The sequence below is a fragment of the Schistocerca nitens genome, chromosome 1 (genome assembly GCF_023898315.1).
Source record: "Schistocerca nitens isolate TAMUIC-IGC-003100 chromosome 1, iqSchNite1.1, whole genome shotgun sequence".
Taxonomy (NCBI): Eukaryota; Metazoa; Arthropoda; class Insecta; order Orthoptera; family Acrididae; genus Schistocerca; species Schistocerca nitens.
The window spans coordinates 233451528-233470240 of NC_064614.1; the positions used below are offsets into that span (position 1 = coordinate 233451528).

Sequence of the window (18713 nt, forward strand, 5' to 3'; positions counted from 1 at the left end):
CACTTCGAGTGGGCTCATGAACTAATTGTTCAAAATAATTTTCTGAGAAAGCATTCAGTATAATTTTGGACTATGTTGTATGCCTGCCGCCGGCTTTAAACGTATAATTTTTCCAGCATATTGAACGACTATAATTGTATGAGCGGGGTACTTACTTGAAATGAGACTCAAGTTTTCTCTGAACAGTTCAGCAAGTACGTCTTCTGAGTCGGGGGGTTGGTAAAATGATCCAATTAATAGTTTAGTCCGATTGTTAGGTATAACCTCTACCCACACTATTTCACATGAACTATCTACTTCAGTTTCGCTACAAGGCAAACTACCTCTGACAGCAATAAATACTCCACCACCAACTATATTTAATCTATCCTTTCCGAACACTGTTAGATCGTTTGTAAAAATTTCAGCTGAACTTGTTTCCGGCTTTAGCCAGCTCTCTGTACCTACAACTATTTGAGCTTCAGTGTTTTCTATTAGAGCTTGGAGCTCTGGTTGTTTCCCAACACAGCTACGACAATTTACAACTACAATACCAATCACTTCTACAACTACCTTACTGTGTTTTACCTGCACACTTTTAGATGGATGCCCCTTCTGTGCTTCCCTGTTTCCTGTGAATGTGGATAATTTTAGCGCTGTAGACGCGACTCTGAGCAAAGGAGTTTTAGTAGCAAATTTGGATGTGCCAGATGACGAAGACTGGTGTTCGAGGGGCAGGCAAAGTGATCAACCACTAACTGCTGATAGAACTGCATTGTGTGACAAAATTAAGCATTTGAAAGGAGGAGAAAGAGAGCATATGGAAGAATTATTGTGGGAATTTAAGGATTTGTTTTTTCCACAAGGACCGTTGTCAGCAGCTTCATTAGTTCAACATAGGATACCAATAGGGAATGAAGCGCCTGTTTACTGTAAACCATACAGCATACTGAGGTATTTGCCGCCATTTGTGGAGGATTTCATTGATAAGCAGCTTGTGGGCAGTATTATAGAGCATAGTAATAGCTGCTGGGGAGCAGGCATTGTCGTCGTGCCTAAAAAAAATCTACGGATGGAACTAAGAAATACAGGTTCTGTTTTGACTACCGATATCTCAATAATAAGACAGTAATGAACACATACCCCATTACAAACAAATTGGAGACTGTAGATCACTTAGGACAGTGCCAGTACTTTTTTACGATGGATTTCACAAGTGGTTATCATCAGTTGAGGTGTTTGAAACCACAGCAGTGTCTTGTCTATTTGCATGACATTATAGTGTTTTCAAATAGTATGGAGCAACATAGACAGCGGTTAAGGGAAGTCTTTATGGGGTTAAGAGCAGCTCATTTGACATTGAGCCTGGAGAAGTGTCATTTTGCATTAGAAGAAGTAAAATATTTGGGTCATATTATCAGTAAGGATGGAGTGCGAACAGATCCGAGGCTGGTACAGGCTGTAAGGGATTTTCGGGAACCAAAAACAGTTAAGGAAGTGCAGTCATTCATCAGAATTTGCAATTTCTATTGAAAGTTCATTAAGGGTTTTGCAGATTTAGCACAGCCGTTGACGCGATTATTACGGAAGGGTGTGAAATTTGAGTGGACGGAAGAGTGTCAGAAAGCGTTTGACAAACTGAAAGAAGTGTTAACATCAAGTCCGGTTCTTGTGTTTCCAGATTTTGAAAAGGAGTTTATACTAACATGTGATGCATCAAATCAAGCATTACGGTGTGTTCTTAGTCAGGAAATTGATGGGAAAGAACATTTTGTAGCCTTTGCATCTAGGCAGTGGACTGCAGCAGAGAATACTTACTCAGCAACAGAGAGGGAGACGCTTAGCATAATCTATGAAATCACATATTTTAAATGTTATTTATATGGGAGAAGATTTCGAGTAGTGACAGGTCATGCTATGTTGAAGTGGTTGTTGGGGTTGAAGGATCCGTTCACTAGACTCACTTGATGGGCTGTGAGGCTTAGTGAATTCGACTACGAGGTGGTGCACAAGCCTGGGAAGAAGTACAGTAATGCAGATGCACTAAGTAGGAAGGTGGCAAAAGTAGCAGTCTTAGGTTATGACCTAGCAGTATGGCAAGAATTACAGGACATGGACAACGATTGTAAGTTGTATCGGACACAGCCACAATTTAATATATACAGTGGTCTTCTGTGCAGGGAAACAAAGTTAGGGCCAAGGGTAGTAGTGCCATTGAAGTTGAGGGATGAGGTTTTAAAGGAAGCACATGGTCACGTGTTATCCGGTCATGGAGGATGTAGAGCGATGAATAAGGATTGGCGGAGAGGTATTGGTGGAGAGGTAGGAAAGATGTGGATCAGTACATCAAGAGTTGTATACCATGTGAGCAGAGAGCAGATTTGAGTCGGAAACAGATATAGCTACAACGATTACCAGAAGTAACATATCCATTCTCTTTGTTGGGGATTGATGTCTTAGGACCTTTTAGGCGAACACCATCGGAGAACAGATTCATTTTCACAATAATAGACCATTTTTTCGAGGTATGTGGAGATGGTGGCTATGCCAAATCAACAGGCAGCAATGGTCGCGCAAGCGTTAGTAAACAACTGGATTTTGAAGTTTGATGTACCGGAGATAATAATTACTGACCAAGGGACCAACTTCATGTCGGATTTAATGAAAGAGCTGTGTAAATTGTTGAACGTAAAGAAGTTGAGGACAAGCGCGTTGCACCCACAGGCCAACGGAAGGACAGAACGGGTACACAGAACAATCTGGAAGATGCTGTGTTTTTGTGTGGATTCTCATCACCGTCAGTGGGCCACCGGAAGGACAGAACGGGTACACAGAACAATCTGGAAGATGCTGTGTTTTTGTGTGGATTCTCATCACCGTCAGTGGGATGAATATTTGAAGTGTATTGTCTGTGCGTATAATGCAAAAGTCTGTACAAATACTGGTTTGTCTCCATATGAGGTAGTGTACGGGCGAAAAATGCCGTCACTGTTTGATTTAGTGAAGCTACAGAAACGAAGGATTGGTGAATCTGTGCGTCAATTTGCAAGAAACTGTTACAAAAGGCGAATGCAAAGGCTTTGGAAAGGCAGGAAGACACTGTAAAGTGGAAAGGAAGTTCACTGAAGTATAAAGTGTGGCATTGGGTAACGCTGTCCAGCCCCGATACGCAAAAAGCGAAAATGAATAAGTTCCTCAGGACGTATCAAGGGCAATTCCAAGTTGTTGAAACCACATCTCCCATTAATGTTAAGCTTCAGCTACCAACTAGAATGATGATAGAGCACACATTGGGCAGTTACGGCCATTTAAGGGTTGCCCGGGTGTGATTCCTGGCGTGTCACAGGAAGGAAAGAGGAAGAAAGAGAGGTGCTAAACACAGAGAGAACCAGGAAGATAGAGTGCAGTATGAAGTATCGTATGCTTTGCAATCTAGAAAGTAGTAGAGTTTTTACAGTTTATTTTTTATTTTTTATGTATCAGTGGGTTTGCATAGATTAATTAGGCATTGTATTTTATATGTGTTTTCGAGTAATGTGAGCCTGCTAGGGGCAGCAGTCCTTTTGAAGAGGGAGGAAGGGCAGCAGTCCTTTTGAAGAGGGAGGAAGGGTGATGGTGATCCCTGTACTCAGGTCACTGAAAATGAAGTGTAGCGTCTGACGTATGTGGAGTGTTGTTGGAGGTGAAATCAAACGCAATTCTGGAGAAATAAATGTGTTGGAGTAAATTTCGCGGCAAAGCCATAATAAATATATGTTGAACGATGTCAGAGTCGAACGATTTCTTGTTTAAATTTTTAATTGTCGACAGTGCTGGGTCAGGAAAGTCGTGTTTATTGCACCAGTTCATATAATGTAAATTTAAGGAGGAAAGTAGTCACACAATCGGTATTGAGTTTGGATCAAAAATAGTGAATGTTGGAGGAAAATCTGTGAATCTACAAATATGGGACACATGCACAGTGCAGTTATTTTTAGCCAGGGGGAAAGGAATAGACTGTCCAAGGGACATCGTGGAACCAAAATTGAGCTTGCAACAGGTCGGGATACATTGTATCTTCTCCACCTACGAGAATTTGGTGGTAATAGCAAGTTGTTTTGAGCGGGGAGTATTTGCAGAAGCAAAACGTATAGAGCTTGAGGGGAGTGGAATTTTATTCAATGGAACTAAGTGTAACATAATAGGACCAACCTTCCATCTGCCAGCATCAATTTCAGGAGTTGCACAATTGAATGTTATGCAACCACAGCTGTACCGGCCAGAAGCCACTTTACAGTTTTTGCCAAGGCAGAATCTGACCTAGTTAAATCAAACTCTGGAGCCAGGTCTGTTGAGGTCCGTAAACCAATTCATTTTAGAGCAAGAAGGGCGCATATCAGCCAAACAGCTTGTTCAACATGTCACTCAATATAGGGAAAGGCAACAGCAAATAACTATCATTTTGAGCACCTCTGTGCCAAGTGTCAATGCAGCCTTAACTTTGTTATGTGTTGTTTTCTTTCTGATCTGGCTAAGAGCTAATTCCAAAAGGAAACCAAGGGTAGTCCAAGTCCCAGTGGATTGGATACCGAGGGTGTGAGACGAATAGGTAAGGGGTTGATCGAGCAGTGGTCATCCAGTAACGAATTTTTACGTTTTGTTTCCTGTCATGATTTTAAGAGGGCACTAGACCACATTTAAGTTTTTTAGTAGTAAGGAAATGTGCCATAGGTGCCGACCCAAACAAATTAAGAGCTAGTTAAGGGTCGACCCAAGGACCAGGTCTTTTCGAAGAGGGGAATAATGTAGTGCCACCACCGTTAAGCATAGGGAAAGTTATTTTTGTGCGATATTCGGTGCACGAGTTACAGCCAGGTTCGGACCGGTTTGCAGTAAGTTACGCATACCAGCATACCAGCAGTTGCGAAGGCAAATAGAGGCCACAGGGGTGTAGAACTGCTGGAGAGGGCGCACACAGCAGTTTCCATGGCGCAAGCCACAGGCAGAAGAGGGCCACTGGCCAACCTAAGTGTTATGTGTACGTGACATGAAGTGGTGCGTTAGCGAAGCAGAGGCACGCAGCCGAGTATAAATAGATGTTGTTTTCTAACAAGATTCAGTCAAGTGTGGCAGCTTTCCTGGTCGGCGAGGTGTGTCACACCGCTGAGCTACACACAGCAACAGATGGGGCGACAGCATCCCAGTCCACGGCGGTTCATTGGCTCGACCCTTTGAGGCCGACGCTGGGTCCACAGCCAGCCAGGGCGGGCCAGTCTTCGGCTCCTACCGTGGGCAATCGTCTCGGCTCCTGATACATGCTGGAGACTTCAGAGGCGAGAGCCTCAGATTCGGATGCCAGATCATGGGTGCTTGCCGCTGCGTTCTCAGCTATTCCACCAAGGAAGGGTGGCAGTGGGGCCGGCATACAGCTCCCGGCATAGCAGTGCGGAGTCAATGGGGTCAGTGGCTGGCGCAGCAATCCTGACGTAATTGGAACTCTGCTGCTGGCGTACAAGGCTGGGACAACACAGCGTTGTGTCGCACAGGCCGCTGGGGTGCTTCCTCAGCATTGCGGGGCCCTGTGATGCAGACCGAGGTGAACGGAGCACTGTAGTGGAAACAATAAATCACTTAGAAACTTCTCGCAGAGTTTTAATGTGGCACCTCCTGGCACTCACCCACTACATTTGGTGCCTTCCCGCTACATTTGGTCATCATGATACTTTCTGTGGCAGAAGTCGCCACAGAAGTATTGTCAATTCATGGAAGAAGGTAAACATCCTTTTTTGTTATCTTATTAGGCTTCCTGTAATCAACACAAAAGTGCCAACTGCCATCCTTCTTCCCGCTGAGAACCACTGGTGATGAACATGGGCTCTGCGAAGGCTGAATGATACCATTCTTCATCATTTTCTCTACCTCGTTGCGATATATTTGAAGTTCCATTGCTGACACATGGCATTCTCACTGGATTATTGGTTGAGGGCCTCCAGTGCTAGTCTGGTGCTTCACAGTCGATTTGTGTAATTTGCTCTTCACATGTGGATTGAATCATTCAGAGAACTTTTAAAGGATGGCAAGTAGCTTCTTCTGTTGTTCCTTAGTGAGATCTGGTGATAGTCGAGGTAGAAGATCTTGTCTCGTAGTGGTAGTGCTAATTTTGTCCACAGACTCACCATGGGAGGTTTCTGTGATGCTCAGCTGGTCTTGAATTAATGGCTCAGTGTTTGCTACGCACATGCGTCTTTCAGGGATCTGCAGTTCTCGGTGACAGTTAACTATCCGCAATTCACCGAATCCGTTCTTAAACGAGATGACAGAGGCTGGGATGACGAAGTTGTTCTTCAGTGGTATGCTTCTTTTACATTCCACTATAAGATCCAGGGGTTGATGCATAGCATAGCACGTGAGAGTTACCTTTCTAGTGCTGACTGCAGGAATGATCACTTCATTCAGCACACAGTCTCCACACACTTAGATGCGCATCTTCCTGTCCACAGTCTCTCATCTCGTCTAGCATAATCTTCAAGCAACCCCAATCTATAATTGCCTGAGAAGCTTTCAAAAGAAGCTTTCAAAACGTCTCATTCAAGAATGACGTCATGACTACACTCTTATAAGATGATGAATTCTAAGAGCTGTGTATGGCTACTTGTACCCACACGGATGTAGGTATTACATATTTCCCATTAGCCACCTTGAGCAGAGATGTTTTGTTGTCGATGAATATGGTTTTCGGCAACTGGCGACGGTACTTTTCCAAAATGACTGAATATGATGCTTCAGAATCCCCAAGAGCTTGGGTTGGTCGGCCATCCATGAGGTTACCGACGTAGTTTCGTATCTTTTTGTAGTGATCGACGGCTGAGGATTTTTCTATTCGGCGGCCTCACCTCCAAGGTAGGTCACACCCTTTCATTTTCCAGATTGCGGCCACTGGGTGACTGGCTGGAGCTTCTAAATGACAATGGAGACCTTGACCAGCGTGTTGGGGAGCATCCTCTCCAGCGGCTAGCTTGTGGCGATGGTGACCTACGTTGCCCTGCACCCACATCTTCTTGTTCATCTTCATCGTCCGGGAGTTGGCGTCAGCTAAGATTGGTCTGCTGTCTTACGGCACGGGCATCATCAAATATCTGCCGCCTTTGTCAACAATAGCACACCACATGTCCCAGTTGTCCTTATCCTGGGTCCTCCAGACGTCAGTCTTCCTTGGTGCCCAAACAGGTTCCTTTGTGGCATTGTAGGAACGTAGCTTTGCCTGGGTCTCGACTCTTTTACCGTTTTAAACGGAAATGAAGGATGATAGATTGGGTTCCATGTCTGTTCCACTCCCTCCCTTATGACCTCTTTAAGTGTCTCAGGTTTTTGCTCACCATGCAATCCAAGTGCTCTCTGAACTTCCTCTCTCGCTATCTGACAAACACTTGTGAAATCAGTTTCTTCCTCCATCACAGACATTGATACGATGTTTGGAAGCCATTCAAACTTCTTGCGTGTAATTCTTTTTTGGTGCACTGTCTCGATATGTTGGCACCATTTTATAAAGTCCTCTGCTGTCGAAACCTCCTTCAGGGGAGGTTTACTATCTTTGGCCCAAAAAAAGCATGTTTGTTGGGAATTTTGTTCTCGAGATGTATTATAGATATCAATGTCAAATTTGGTCAAAATGTTTATTTATATTTCCTCTACAAACTGGAATTTTTTCGACTGGAAATGTCGAAGAGCAGAGGCGGAAGTGCCGTTGGAACAAAACAAAATTTTGATGTAGACCTCCACGCGCATTATGTCACAGGTCAGCCGGCTCGTCTGAAATCAAAATTGAGTTGCGACGTTAGGGAAGTATATAAGATTTTTAGGAGTTGTACCTCATGTAAGTTATTTTGACAATAGGAAACAAAATGGCGGTCATTTGAAAGAAATAGATTTTTTTAAATTGATTTTTGAACTTCGTCAGCCAAGTAAAAATATTTATAGTTGATGGATCGGAATAAAAGTGGTACAACTCCTAGTCAATTTAGTTAGCTTCACCGGAAACAAAGAATCATGCCAATCAGTTCAGTAGATTTGAAGTTACCATACCGCACGATAAAAAAAAGTCATTTCGAGAATAACGCGTTTGAATTTTTGACTACATATAAATGCAATATTATGCAATGTACGTTGAATTTGCTATTCCGGCTCCATAAGCTAGTCCTCCCTCTTCCTCATAGAGGGCGTTCTGCTCAATCTAGGCCATCCTGTGCTGCTCCAGAGCCGCTCGTATGGCCGGTGACAAGCGGTTTTCGACTGCTTGAATCCGTTGGTTGTCAGAATGCTTGGCAAACTGCATCGAATAGTGTCCCAGGGTGACGTCCATCATTGTCATGGTCTTCAGAATTGCTGAATACTCATCATTGAAGCTGCTTGCTGCTAGGAAAGTAGCAATCTCCACAGTCTTTGCACGGGAATGCAAATGCTTGGGGCTAACTTCCAAACACACACGTTTAAACTTTCATTTGAATTTTGTGTGTTTCCTCCCAAGCACTGGTACAATAACTCGTCCTCCGAAAGAAAAAAACTGGTGCGTAAAAAAGGCCGATTTCAGGAAGGTGCATTTTTTTTTGTTCAACCGCGAATAACATACATTTCCGTTCTGTATTTGGAAAAACCGTTTCAGTGGTGGATTCTAAACACTTTTATGGATCAAAAAATACAATTTTTTAAAAAATATCGTTGTTTTTTTTTTAACCAAAAGATAATAAATCTTCCCTTCAGGAGTAGGGCTTGATACATGTCCTCAGCAACTCTCTTCATGAGATGTGCAACCTTATCTTCCTTCTTCATTCTAGGATCCATTTTACGCAGCTCCAAGACATCTTGAATGTAGGATGCTGTCGTTTCTCCTGTACATTGTGCCCTGCACTTTAATTTATCTTCAGCCTTGCACTTCTGTCAGTGTGTGTCGCAAAATACTTGTGTGGTTCCGCCAGGAATACTTCCCAGCTTGTGAACTTCTCCTCGTTGTTCTCATACCATTGCTTGGCAGTGCCCTTCAAGTAGAAAAATATGTTAGCCAAACACACAGTGTCATCCCATTTGTTAAATTTGGCTATACACTCATATACCTTCAGCCACTTGTTTGGATCTTGGCCATCGTCACCAGAGAATCCGGAAGGATATCTCATGTGGTGGCACACAGTTGCTGTCATCCTAACATCCTCTTCTTCTTCTGTCTCCTAGAGATTGCAATCTGTTGAATATGGCTCGAACTCGGGGTTCTCGCCACGTAAATGGCGGCTCTGTATTGGTGTGATAGGAGCCACTGTGTCGTCGATAATGTGCGCTATCACAAGTTCCGATACCTGGCGCCTCCACCAGAATAATGTCAGGTAGAAGGAGGTGTAATTAGATGAATGACAAACATTAATTTCACTTAACGAAGGTTTATTCAGCACTTGCACATACAAGAGCGCGGAGCAAACTGCCTCCGGCAAGAACACATACGATATATATACAGTTACAGAACATTCCAGTACAATGATGCTTGACATTTGTGGATACTTCTAGAATGTACTTGAACCGAATATAGAAATTAAAACTGTACAGTTCAGGTGAGTTTTGAACTCACGGCCCTCCATGCAACAGTCTAATATCATAACCACTACACTACAGTGACTGTGCTACTCAGCTTCTTCTGCGACAATATTATTAAAAAAATTGGGCCGATGTTGGCAGATCACCTATATCGATTTCTGCTGATGAGATGATGGGTGGTATAGGCCGTTTCACCACTAATGTAATGGTGGGTAGGTTGCACTCTGAGACTGCATCTATACCACTGAGTAGAAAAAGGTTTTTATGTTGTGCTTCGCCATTATTCTGGCAGTCTTACGTCCATATGTAAGGAATGCCATGCACTTGGTTTATTCTTCTGGAGGGTTTTCTTTCTTCTTCTAGTTCGGCTGGAGAGAGCACCTTATTTGTGTCTCTGAGTATCTGTTTATACAAAAGTTTTTGCAGAGATGCTGTAACGCACAAGGCATTCTATCCTTGTCGCTTATGCATCACTCTCTGTGTACCAGGATGATGAGCACAGATTGACATTGTGTTGGATGGTGGTAGCTGTTGGTGCTTAGGAACACATCTGTGTGTGTCTTCTTCCTGTAGATGGAATGCCCCAGTGTGCCATCAGAGTTCTTCTGTATTAGAATGTATAGGAATTGCAGGTATTCGTTTCCTTCTTCTGTCTGTATGGTGAACCTGACATTGTCATGTATGCTGTTAAGATAGCACAGGAATTGTAGGTTTTCTTCACCATGTGGCCAAACCATGAATGTGTTGTCACCATATCTGTAGGACACCTTTGATTTCAGGCAAGCAGTTTAAGAACTGTTTTCTGAAAGCGTTTGTGTATATGTTAGCAATGCCTGTTGCTAGAAGGGATCACATGGCAGTTCTGTCTACTTGTTTATAGTGCTTTTCATCACATTGGAAGTAGCAAACGTTAAAACAGTTGCACCATGTCACTGTTGAAGTGACACTCTGATAATGCCATGGAATCTTACAGTGGCGCCACTGTGAAGATGGACATGACTTCTAAGCTGAGTTGTAGATCACCCTTCTCGAGACATATCCCTTGAAGCACTTTCACAAACTCTAGTTGTTGACGTGGTGTGGACAGTGTCTAACAAGAGGTTTTAGTATCTGTGCCAGGTCTTTGGCTATGTCACACATTGATGAATTTATAGTATTCACTATTGGGCATTGTGGAACTCCCTCATTGTGTATTTGCAGAAGCCGTAAAGTCGTGGTGGTACTGGTTCTGTGGGATACACTGTCCTGTGACGATATGCTTGTCGAGTCCTGAGTTATTGTTCAGTAACATGGTCTTCCATTTCACAGCTTTTGTGGGATCCCTCTTCACTTGCTTGTATGCTGGATACTGTAGTAGCCTCTCAATCTTCTGCCAATAGCCATCTGACCGTATCAGTACCATTACATTGCCTTTGTTAGATGCTAAGATGACTGTGTCATTGCCCTCACAAAGAGCACATATAGCCCTGCGCTCTGCCATTGACATTCCATTCTTATGCATTTTATTTAATGTTAATATCACAAAACTCTGCATTCTTCAATTAGGTGTAAGTAATGTAACGTAGTCATTGCATCACCACAGTACTAATTTACAGGGGACCATTCCTTGATACTGTTTCTTGAAACTTCCTGAACAGGCTTCTGCAGGGTGATAGATGTCTATCTTAAAACACTTTCCAGTTCAGGTTTTGGAGCATTTTTTGACATCTCCCATGAGTCAAAGAAATCTATGACTATTTATTCTGCCCTGGTTTGTGTATATTCCACATTCCCAGTTAGTATTATTTTGTGTGGGTCCCACACATTAAATACAATTTCTTTCCTACAGGAAATTGTATTACATGACTTCTATTATTGGAACATTTTAAAAGTACAGCATCAAAGGGCATCGCAGTTTTGTTTTTATAGATTCTGTTTTACAGAATATGCATGCTCAACCAAGCAATGTTTTACTGAGGATTTCAATTTTTCCTTCTCTCTCTCTCTCTCTGTCATGTATTATTCAGTTTTTTGTTAGGAAGGATTTTGTCATTTTGGAATAATGCTGGACATGTACATGATTTGTTTCTCTTGTATAATAGCTATGCACAGATTTATTATGTAAAAACAAAGAATGCTACTGTTCAGTTTTTTTTATAATAATTATATTGTTTAATACAGACAGACAGACAAGTGGTAGAATTTTATTTTCTGTAAATAATTGTCTGCATGATGTTCTTTGGTATACTCCTAAAATTAATCTAATTATCTATGGTGAACTCTTATCAGTTTATCAGCTGAGTCAAGACGAAGTTCTATGGCAGTGTTTCAATAAGTTCCCTACTTGTCGTCTTAAGCGAAGTGTCAGATTGTGCCCTGCCCTGTTCTTTATAGCCGCTGGACCACGGGGTCCTCTGCCTCATCAGCATTAGCAGTGCCAGTTGCGTGCCTCCAGGAGGGATGTCATGGCCCGTTGGGGGGGGTTCGGGGAGGGCGGAGTCGTGGCCAGTGATGGTGGGGGATCCCAGGCGCGACTCACCCCCACACAACAGGCTGCGACATCCCTTCTGGAGATGTGCGATTGGTGCTGCTGACGCAGATGAGGCAGAGGTGCCTGCAGTCTATCGGCTATAAATAACCAGACAGAACACGAATCTGACGCTTTGCCTGAAGATCACAAGTACGAATCTTGTTGAAACATTGCCGCAGAACAGCGCCTTGACTCAGCTGATAACCCAAGAAGATTTCATCATCGAGGTTCGCCAAAACAGTCTAAATTGTCTTTTTCAGCTGCCGAAATATTTCTGGTTTACTCCACAGTTTCCTCAAAATGCTGTTCCATATTTCAATATTGAGTGAGCTCATGCAAAATAAGTAGTTCTGAGATAACTATTTGAGGTATACCCTTAGATCATAATTGTTTTTGTTATGAAACATTCTTGTTAAAGTTTCTGTTTACGTAGTCTAAATGTGCTTCCCATACCATGTTTTGTTGTACCCAAGTGCCTAGAGATTTTGTTCGTTCTGTTTCGGCAATTGATTATATGTTTAGTCTTGTACATTGTTAGCTGGTATGCAATTGTGCTTATGTACATGCAACAGTTTTTCCCATATTTATAAATAAGTTGTTGGCAACTAATGAATTTACTATATTCACTGTAACATATTTGATGTTTTCTTCAAATATAATTTTCATATTTTCTATAATTAAACGCTTTTGCCACATCACTTAACCCTTTAACTGCTCTGGACGTGTTAATGCGCGCGCACTTGTACCAGTCCCTGTGTGTTGCGAACGTGTTTACACGCGCCACCAGTCCTACCTGGTACTCTGAACGTGTCTACGCATACACACATTTGAGTACCAAGTAGAAGGACTGGTGGCGCACGTAAACACGTTCAGAGCACACTGGGACAGGTACAAAAGTGCACGCATTAGCACGTCCAGAGCAGTTAAAGGGTTAAGTGATGTGCAGGTGACAGGTTTGGATCCTTGGAGAACACAGTGTTTGATTGCTGATAAAGATGTGTAATGTGTATTAACTTAATAAATTGTCTTTGTGTTCTCTCTGTGAGCTATTTTCTTTGATAGTGATACTTAAATTCACCGTCGTCTTAAGTAATTTGTTATGGCCAGTGATGTATAAAGTCTTTGGTAAATGTATATAAAGAAGGTGGTCTGTAATTTGTCTTCACTTTATGGCTTTCTTTATTTTATTATGTGGTTCCACTTTTACAGTTTTTAACCAGTTTGAAAAAAAATGCTGTAAAGTGGAAGTCAAATTTGTAAAATACATGAGTGGTTCATATATTATGCCTACATGTTCTTTGTAACCAAATTTGGTATATTATCTATTCCTGCCAAAATATTTAGTAGCTTGGTACTGTTAGGAGACAAATTGTAGAAATGTATTTTGCAGCTACAGACATGATGACGTACAGTGAGAATGATCAAATTTATTTCTGATATGTAGGTCATGGCCTCCAAAAATTTCATAAAAGGAAACATTGTCCATTGTAGGCTGTATCTTTATATCATTAATTTGTTGTGCACTTGGCATATTTCAGCTACGTTGGGTAGAGTAGTACTATGTGGTAGTCGAAAATGGCTAATTTCACAACAAATAAATGATATAAAGAAACAAAGTATAATGGAGAATGTTTTCTTCTATGAATGTTTTGGAGGCTGTTGGACCTTACATAATCAAGATTATCAAGGCATTGCCTGTTGAGTCATTGGATAACATACTATGTGATAGTCAAAATTGGTCAGTCACACAACAAACAAATAAATGATATATGGAGATATGGCCTGCAAGGAACAATGTTTTCTTTCACAGTCAAATTTATTGTCAGTCCCAAAATAAAAATACATCTTTAATAACTCTCTGCCCTCAAGTGTCATCCCAAGAGCTTGAAAGCTAATGATTTATAATACAACTACCCAAGAAGGAATTCACAAATGCACCCTCCAACTTCTGGCCCATTTGAATTTTGAAGGGGGTAGGAGGGTATGTAAAACCCTCAAGGACAAGGTCACTTTATTGATAAGTCAGATGACAGGTAGTTTATCATTGTAGGAGCATATGATAAAAAATTTAGAGCAAATGAAAAGCACTTTACAGTAAAGGTTGCCCAAACACTAGCTTCAAAACACAGTGAAGCACCCCTCCGGTAGCAACGCAGGCTTCTATTCTCACATGCAGTTAGTCATAAAGATGCAGTCCCAAGCATCTTAGCCATTTTTTTGCAATTTGCCAATGGTTCTTGCAGGCCTTGGAGAACTAGTAAGGTCTTGGTCTATCATGTCCCATATGTGTTCAATTGGTGAAAGACCCAGTAATCTTGCTGGACACTGCAGTAGTTGTACACAATGAAGAGCACGTAGCATTGCAACAGCATTATGTGGATGTGCTAAAAAGCACTTCACCTTCCCATTGAAGAAATGATAGTTGTAAGGGGATAACAACCTGTGCAATATAGAAGGCACTGGTTACTCTACCATTCAGAAACACCAAATGTGACTGTGACTTGTAACTGATGGCCTCTCAGACCATGAAGCCTGGATGGATGGGACCTGTACGTCATGGGTGAATGGACTCTGGAATAGGCAGCTCACCAGGTCTGTGTCATACACATGTACGTCTATCTCTTGCATACAGGCAGAATGTGCGCTCATTACTGAAGAAGACACGGCACCATTCGACTCTCTAGTCAGCTTTTTCACAGCGCGAGTGTGGTGTCAGTGGTTGCCTGGTCAGAGAAAACTGAAGCAGATAGTTTACAATGTTTCCTGATGACACAGAAGGTGCAACATGTGCCCTGATTTCATCCCTGAATGTTGCTCAGTCAGCCACCACTATTCATACAGTGCATTGACCTTGACGTGTGTCTTTATTGTGTGGATGTCCAGAACCTGGTTTGTAGGCATAGGATATTCCACAGATCACTGTCGAAAGCAGTGACACACCAACGTGGGCAGCACTCCATTGATATATCTATCCAGCTTCCCACAGACTCACAATTTGATGCTGTTCAGGTGGCTGAAGCTGTTCAACAGGAGTACTACTTGTTGGTGGAACGTGATTGTACCCTAGAATGAATGTTACAAACACTGTTCATCTGTAAACTTAGCGCAGATATTGCTTGCAATGTCAAAACAAGAGGGTGTATAGACAGGCCTCCAGTGTGCCACGTGGATGCCAATGACAGTGACAAATGAATCATTAACACAGCCACCCCTCAGTATGCACATATGTAGGGTTGGAACTTAAATAGTGGCAACACTGCTGTGGAGACTCTATGCAATGGAATCTACTATTGTTGCTGATAGCGTACGTTGTAGACGTACCTACCTTACCTCCGAGCAAATGGATTCACCTGTCCCATGTCACCGGTGTGCGCACAATCGAGGGAAACACAGTCACTTGTGAGTGACCAGTATAATGTAACGGTGTCACTATGTTTTCGAAACAGGAACGATGGAGTTGGATCAAGATTGAATGTGCCAGAGGTCGCACAGCACGACAGTGTCATCAGGGTCTTCAAGAGGCGTGCAGGAAATTGGCATTTTCATAACCCCAGTGGCACATTGGGTAAAAGCCTTCAACGAAGGTCGTCAAACTGTGGAAGACATGCATCGGGCAGGTTGTCCTAGTGTCTCTGAAGTAGTAGTGCATGCTGTTGCCGCATTAGTGGGCAGTGATCGACGCCATACGATTCGTGAGCTCGCTCACGAAATTGGATTAGTGCATACAACTGTGCTTCACAGCCTGAAGGAATGCATGTGAAAAATTGCATCACGATGGGTTCCGCATGACTTGACGGAAATGCAGAAATGGATGCATTATGGAATTGCTCAGACTCACTTGGAGTGCTATGAACGCAAAGGAGAGGCTTTCTTACGCCGTATAGTAACACTGGATGAGACAAGGGCCACATTGTATGAGCCAAAACTGAAACACCAAGTTAAGGAATGACGTCATTATGGGACGCCGCGAAAGTCAAAAGTGCGTCAGAGCCCCAGTATGGTGAAAGTTATAGCTATCCTTGTGTACGACTGTGATGGTGTTATCCTAGCGCACTATGTTCCTCCACGGCAGACCGTCAGTGTACAGTATTACTGTTTGTTTTTGGAACATCACCTGCAACCAGCTCTGTGAAAGAAGCAGCGACAATTTCTGCACAACTTGCCCATCATTTTGCACAACATTGCGCGGGCGCTTACAGCGCAAGCTGTGGCTGCTCTGTTCAGTCGATGGGACTGGGTATCCATCCACCATACTCCCCAGACTTAAGTCCATGTGACTTTGATTTGATTCTGAAGATGAAGGAACCAATTCGTGGCATTCGCTTCAGGACTGTTCCAGAGATTTGCTAGCCAATAGGCTGCTCCATTTGAACCATCAACAGAACAGGCTTCGCTAACAGTATACTATGCCTTCCACATCGCTGACAACAGGTTCTTGGACAATGCTGATGACTAGTTTGAAGGACAGTAACAGGTGCAAACATGTAACACTTTTGTATTGGTTATGAATAAATAGTTGCCACTATTTAAGTTCCAACCCTTGTATTATGCCTTGATGCTACGGAACGTAGTCTTTGAGGGTGTTGCTTCCCCCGCCCCCCTGGCAATGTATGTTAATGATGTGCCGCATCGGTTGTTCTTTTGTCTTGCAAGTGTCACTTGTATGCTTAAAACCTTCAGTTGTATCGTGCAATACTAACAAGCCTGCAGGAAATCATATGACATGTATGTGCTGACTTATGTGCCTTGTCTCAGTGGGCACAGAATACAAGTTTGAAATGTAATCCATCCAAAATGGAAGCAGTGGTAGTTGCTGAGAAAAGACTGATTACTCCAAAGTTTGGAGAATTGTTTCCATCCCCTAATCTTAAACAGTACACAGATATCTTTTTCTTCTTCTACAAAGAACTTGGGGATAATACTGGGGTACAACTTACATTTGACAAATCATACAACTGCATTGTGCAAGAACACATCAGGATTCCTCCCTGCACTGGATAAGTATGGACGGGACTTCTTCCTGAACTTAAAAATAAACTTAGTTACTAGTACTCCCAGTTCTTGATTTAGGTAACAATATTCTTGAACACTTCCTTCCTTCTATATCATATCACCTTGTATAACATAGAAAACTATCAGAGGGATGTATTCAAAGGCAATTCTGTAGTGCTTTGTGTAGTACTTTAATTTTAACTGAACTTGCTTTTGTTCATCAATGTAGATGCAGTCCGCAATGAATCAAGCAGCTACACAAGTTTTCACGACAATGTTTTTCAATCCTGCATTGGCTACTAATATCAGCACATTCCTGCAGTTACATGTCAGCAGAGAACACTTAGTCCAAGATACGCTTCGAGAACTAGCTAAATACAGCTCATCTGATCTAAAGAAGCCATTAAGGGTGAGTACCACTTTCAGTTTTTTATAATGGTTATTCGGTTATCCTATGTCTTTTGTTTAATATTTAGGAAATAAGAGATATTTTGTAAAAACTACAATTCTGGCATCTTGCTCTTAAGTTAGAGCAGAAGCAAATGAATTTGAAATGCTGTTTAGCCAGAGTTATCTGCTGTAGTTCTCATACAGCCTTTCACTCAATAGTGAAGTGTGTATTGTTTTTAGAGGAACTGGCAAATTAAAACTGTGAACCATATTGGTATTCAAACCTAGTACCTTGCTTTTGACTGGTATTTCTCTTATCAGTTGAACTATACAGGCATGACTCACAACTCACCCTCACAACTTTACTTCTCTCTTTGTTCCAAACTTCACAGAAGCTATCTTGCATACCTTGTGGGCCTAACAAGGTTCCGGGTTGAGCCCCGGTCTTGCACACAGATGTTACTTAATGTCTGTAATTTGATACATTACCATCACCTGTGTAGTTCATTAGTCACACCCAGTGCGAAGAGGCAGTGGCGTTAATAGGACTTGACAGTTGGTTAAAAACAGAAGGTGAAGTCTAGAATTACAAAATTCCGAAAATTTATATGTTTCCATGGACATATCCTGGACAACATAACCTTCTTCCGGATGTGTCTGACTAATAATACTGTATAAACTTGTAATGTAGAAACAGTGTCAATGAATGTTGCTGATTATTTCATAGCAGGACCTGCTAAATTTGATCTAGTTATTATGCAAGGTTGGAGGAAAAGGGAAACAAAAAAGAACAAAAAGTATGACAATTGTTATAATGCCTTTATACAGTCACAGTCAAATGAGCACTGCACAAACATTACAAATTAATAAAGAGTCCTCCAGTCCTGAAAGGACATGCAAAACAAGCCAAAACAGTTCTACGCCCATGAAAGTTCTTAGGCAACTGTAAACAGGACTAGGATTCTTTATGAATAGGAAGGTTGGGCAGAGAGGGTGTTACTGTGAACAGTTCAGTGACAGGGTTGTTCTTATCAGAATCGACATCATACCAGCACCAACAATAATAGTTCAGGTACACATGCCAAAGTCGCAAGCTGAATATGAGGAGATAGAGAAGGTGTATGAGGATATTGAAAGGGAGATGAAAAGCTGGTAATCATGGGGGACTGGAATGCAGTTGTAGAGGGAGGAGGAGAAGAAACAGTTACAGGAGAATGTGGCTTGGGACAAGCTATGAGAGAGAAGAAAGAGTAATTGAGTTGTGTAATAAATTTCAGCTAGTAATAGT

General features: G+C 42.1%; 1 protein-coding gene across 3 annotated transcripts in view; it reads left to right on the forward strand.

The window, feature by feature from the left end:
- Positions 1-18713, forward strand: part of LOC126246314 (probable E3 ubiquitin-protein ligase HERC4) — a 248291-nt gene that overhangs the window by 151041 nt on the left and 78537 nt on the right. For all 3 annotated transcript variants that reach the window (XM_049948384.1, XM_049948386.1, XM_049948385.1), the window contains exon 16: positions 17265-17444. In XM_049948384.1, the coding sequence (XP_049804341.1) occupies positions 17265-17444 (180 nt within the window). The remainder of the gene's footprint in view (positions 1-17264; positions 17445-18713) is intronic.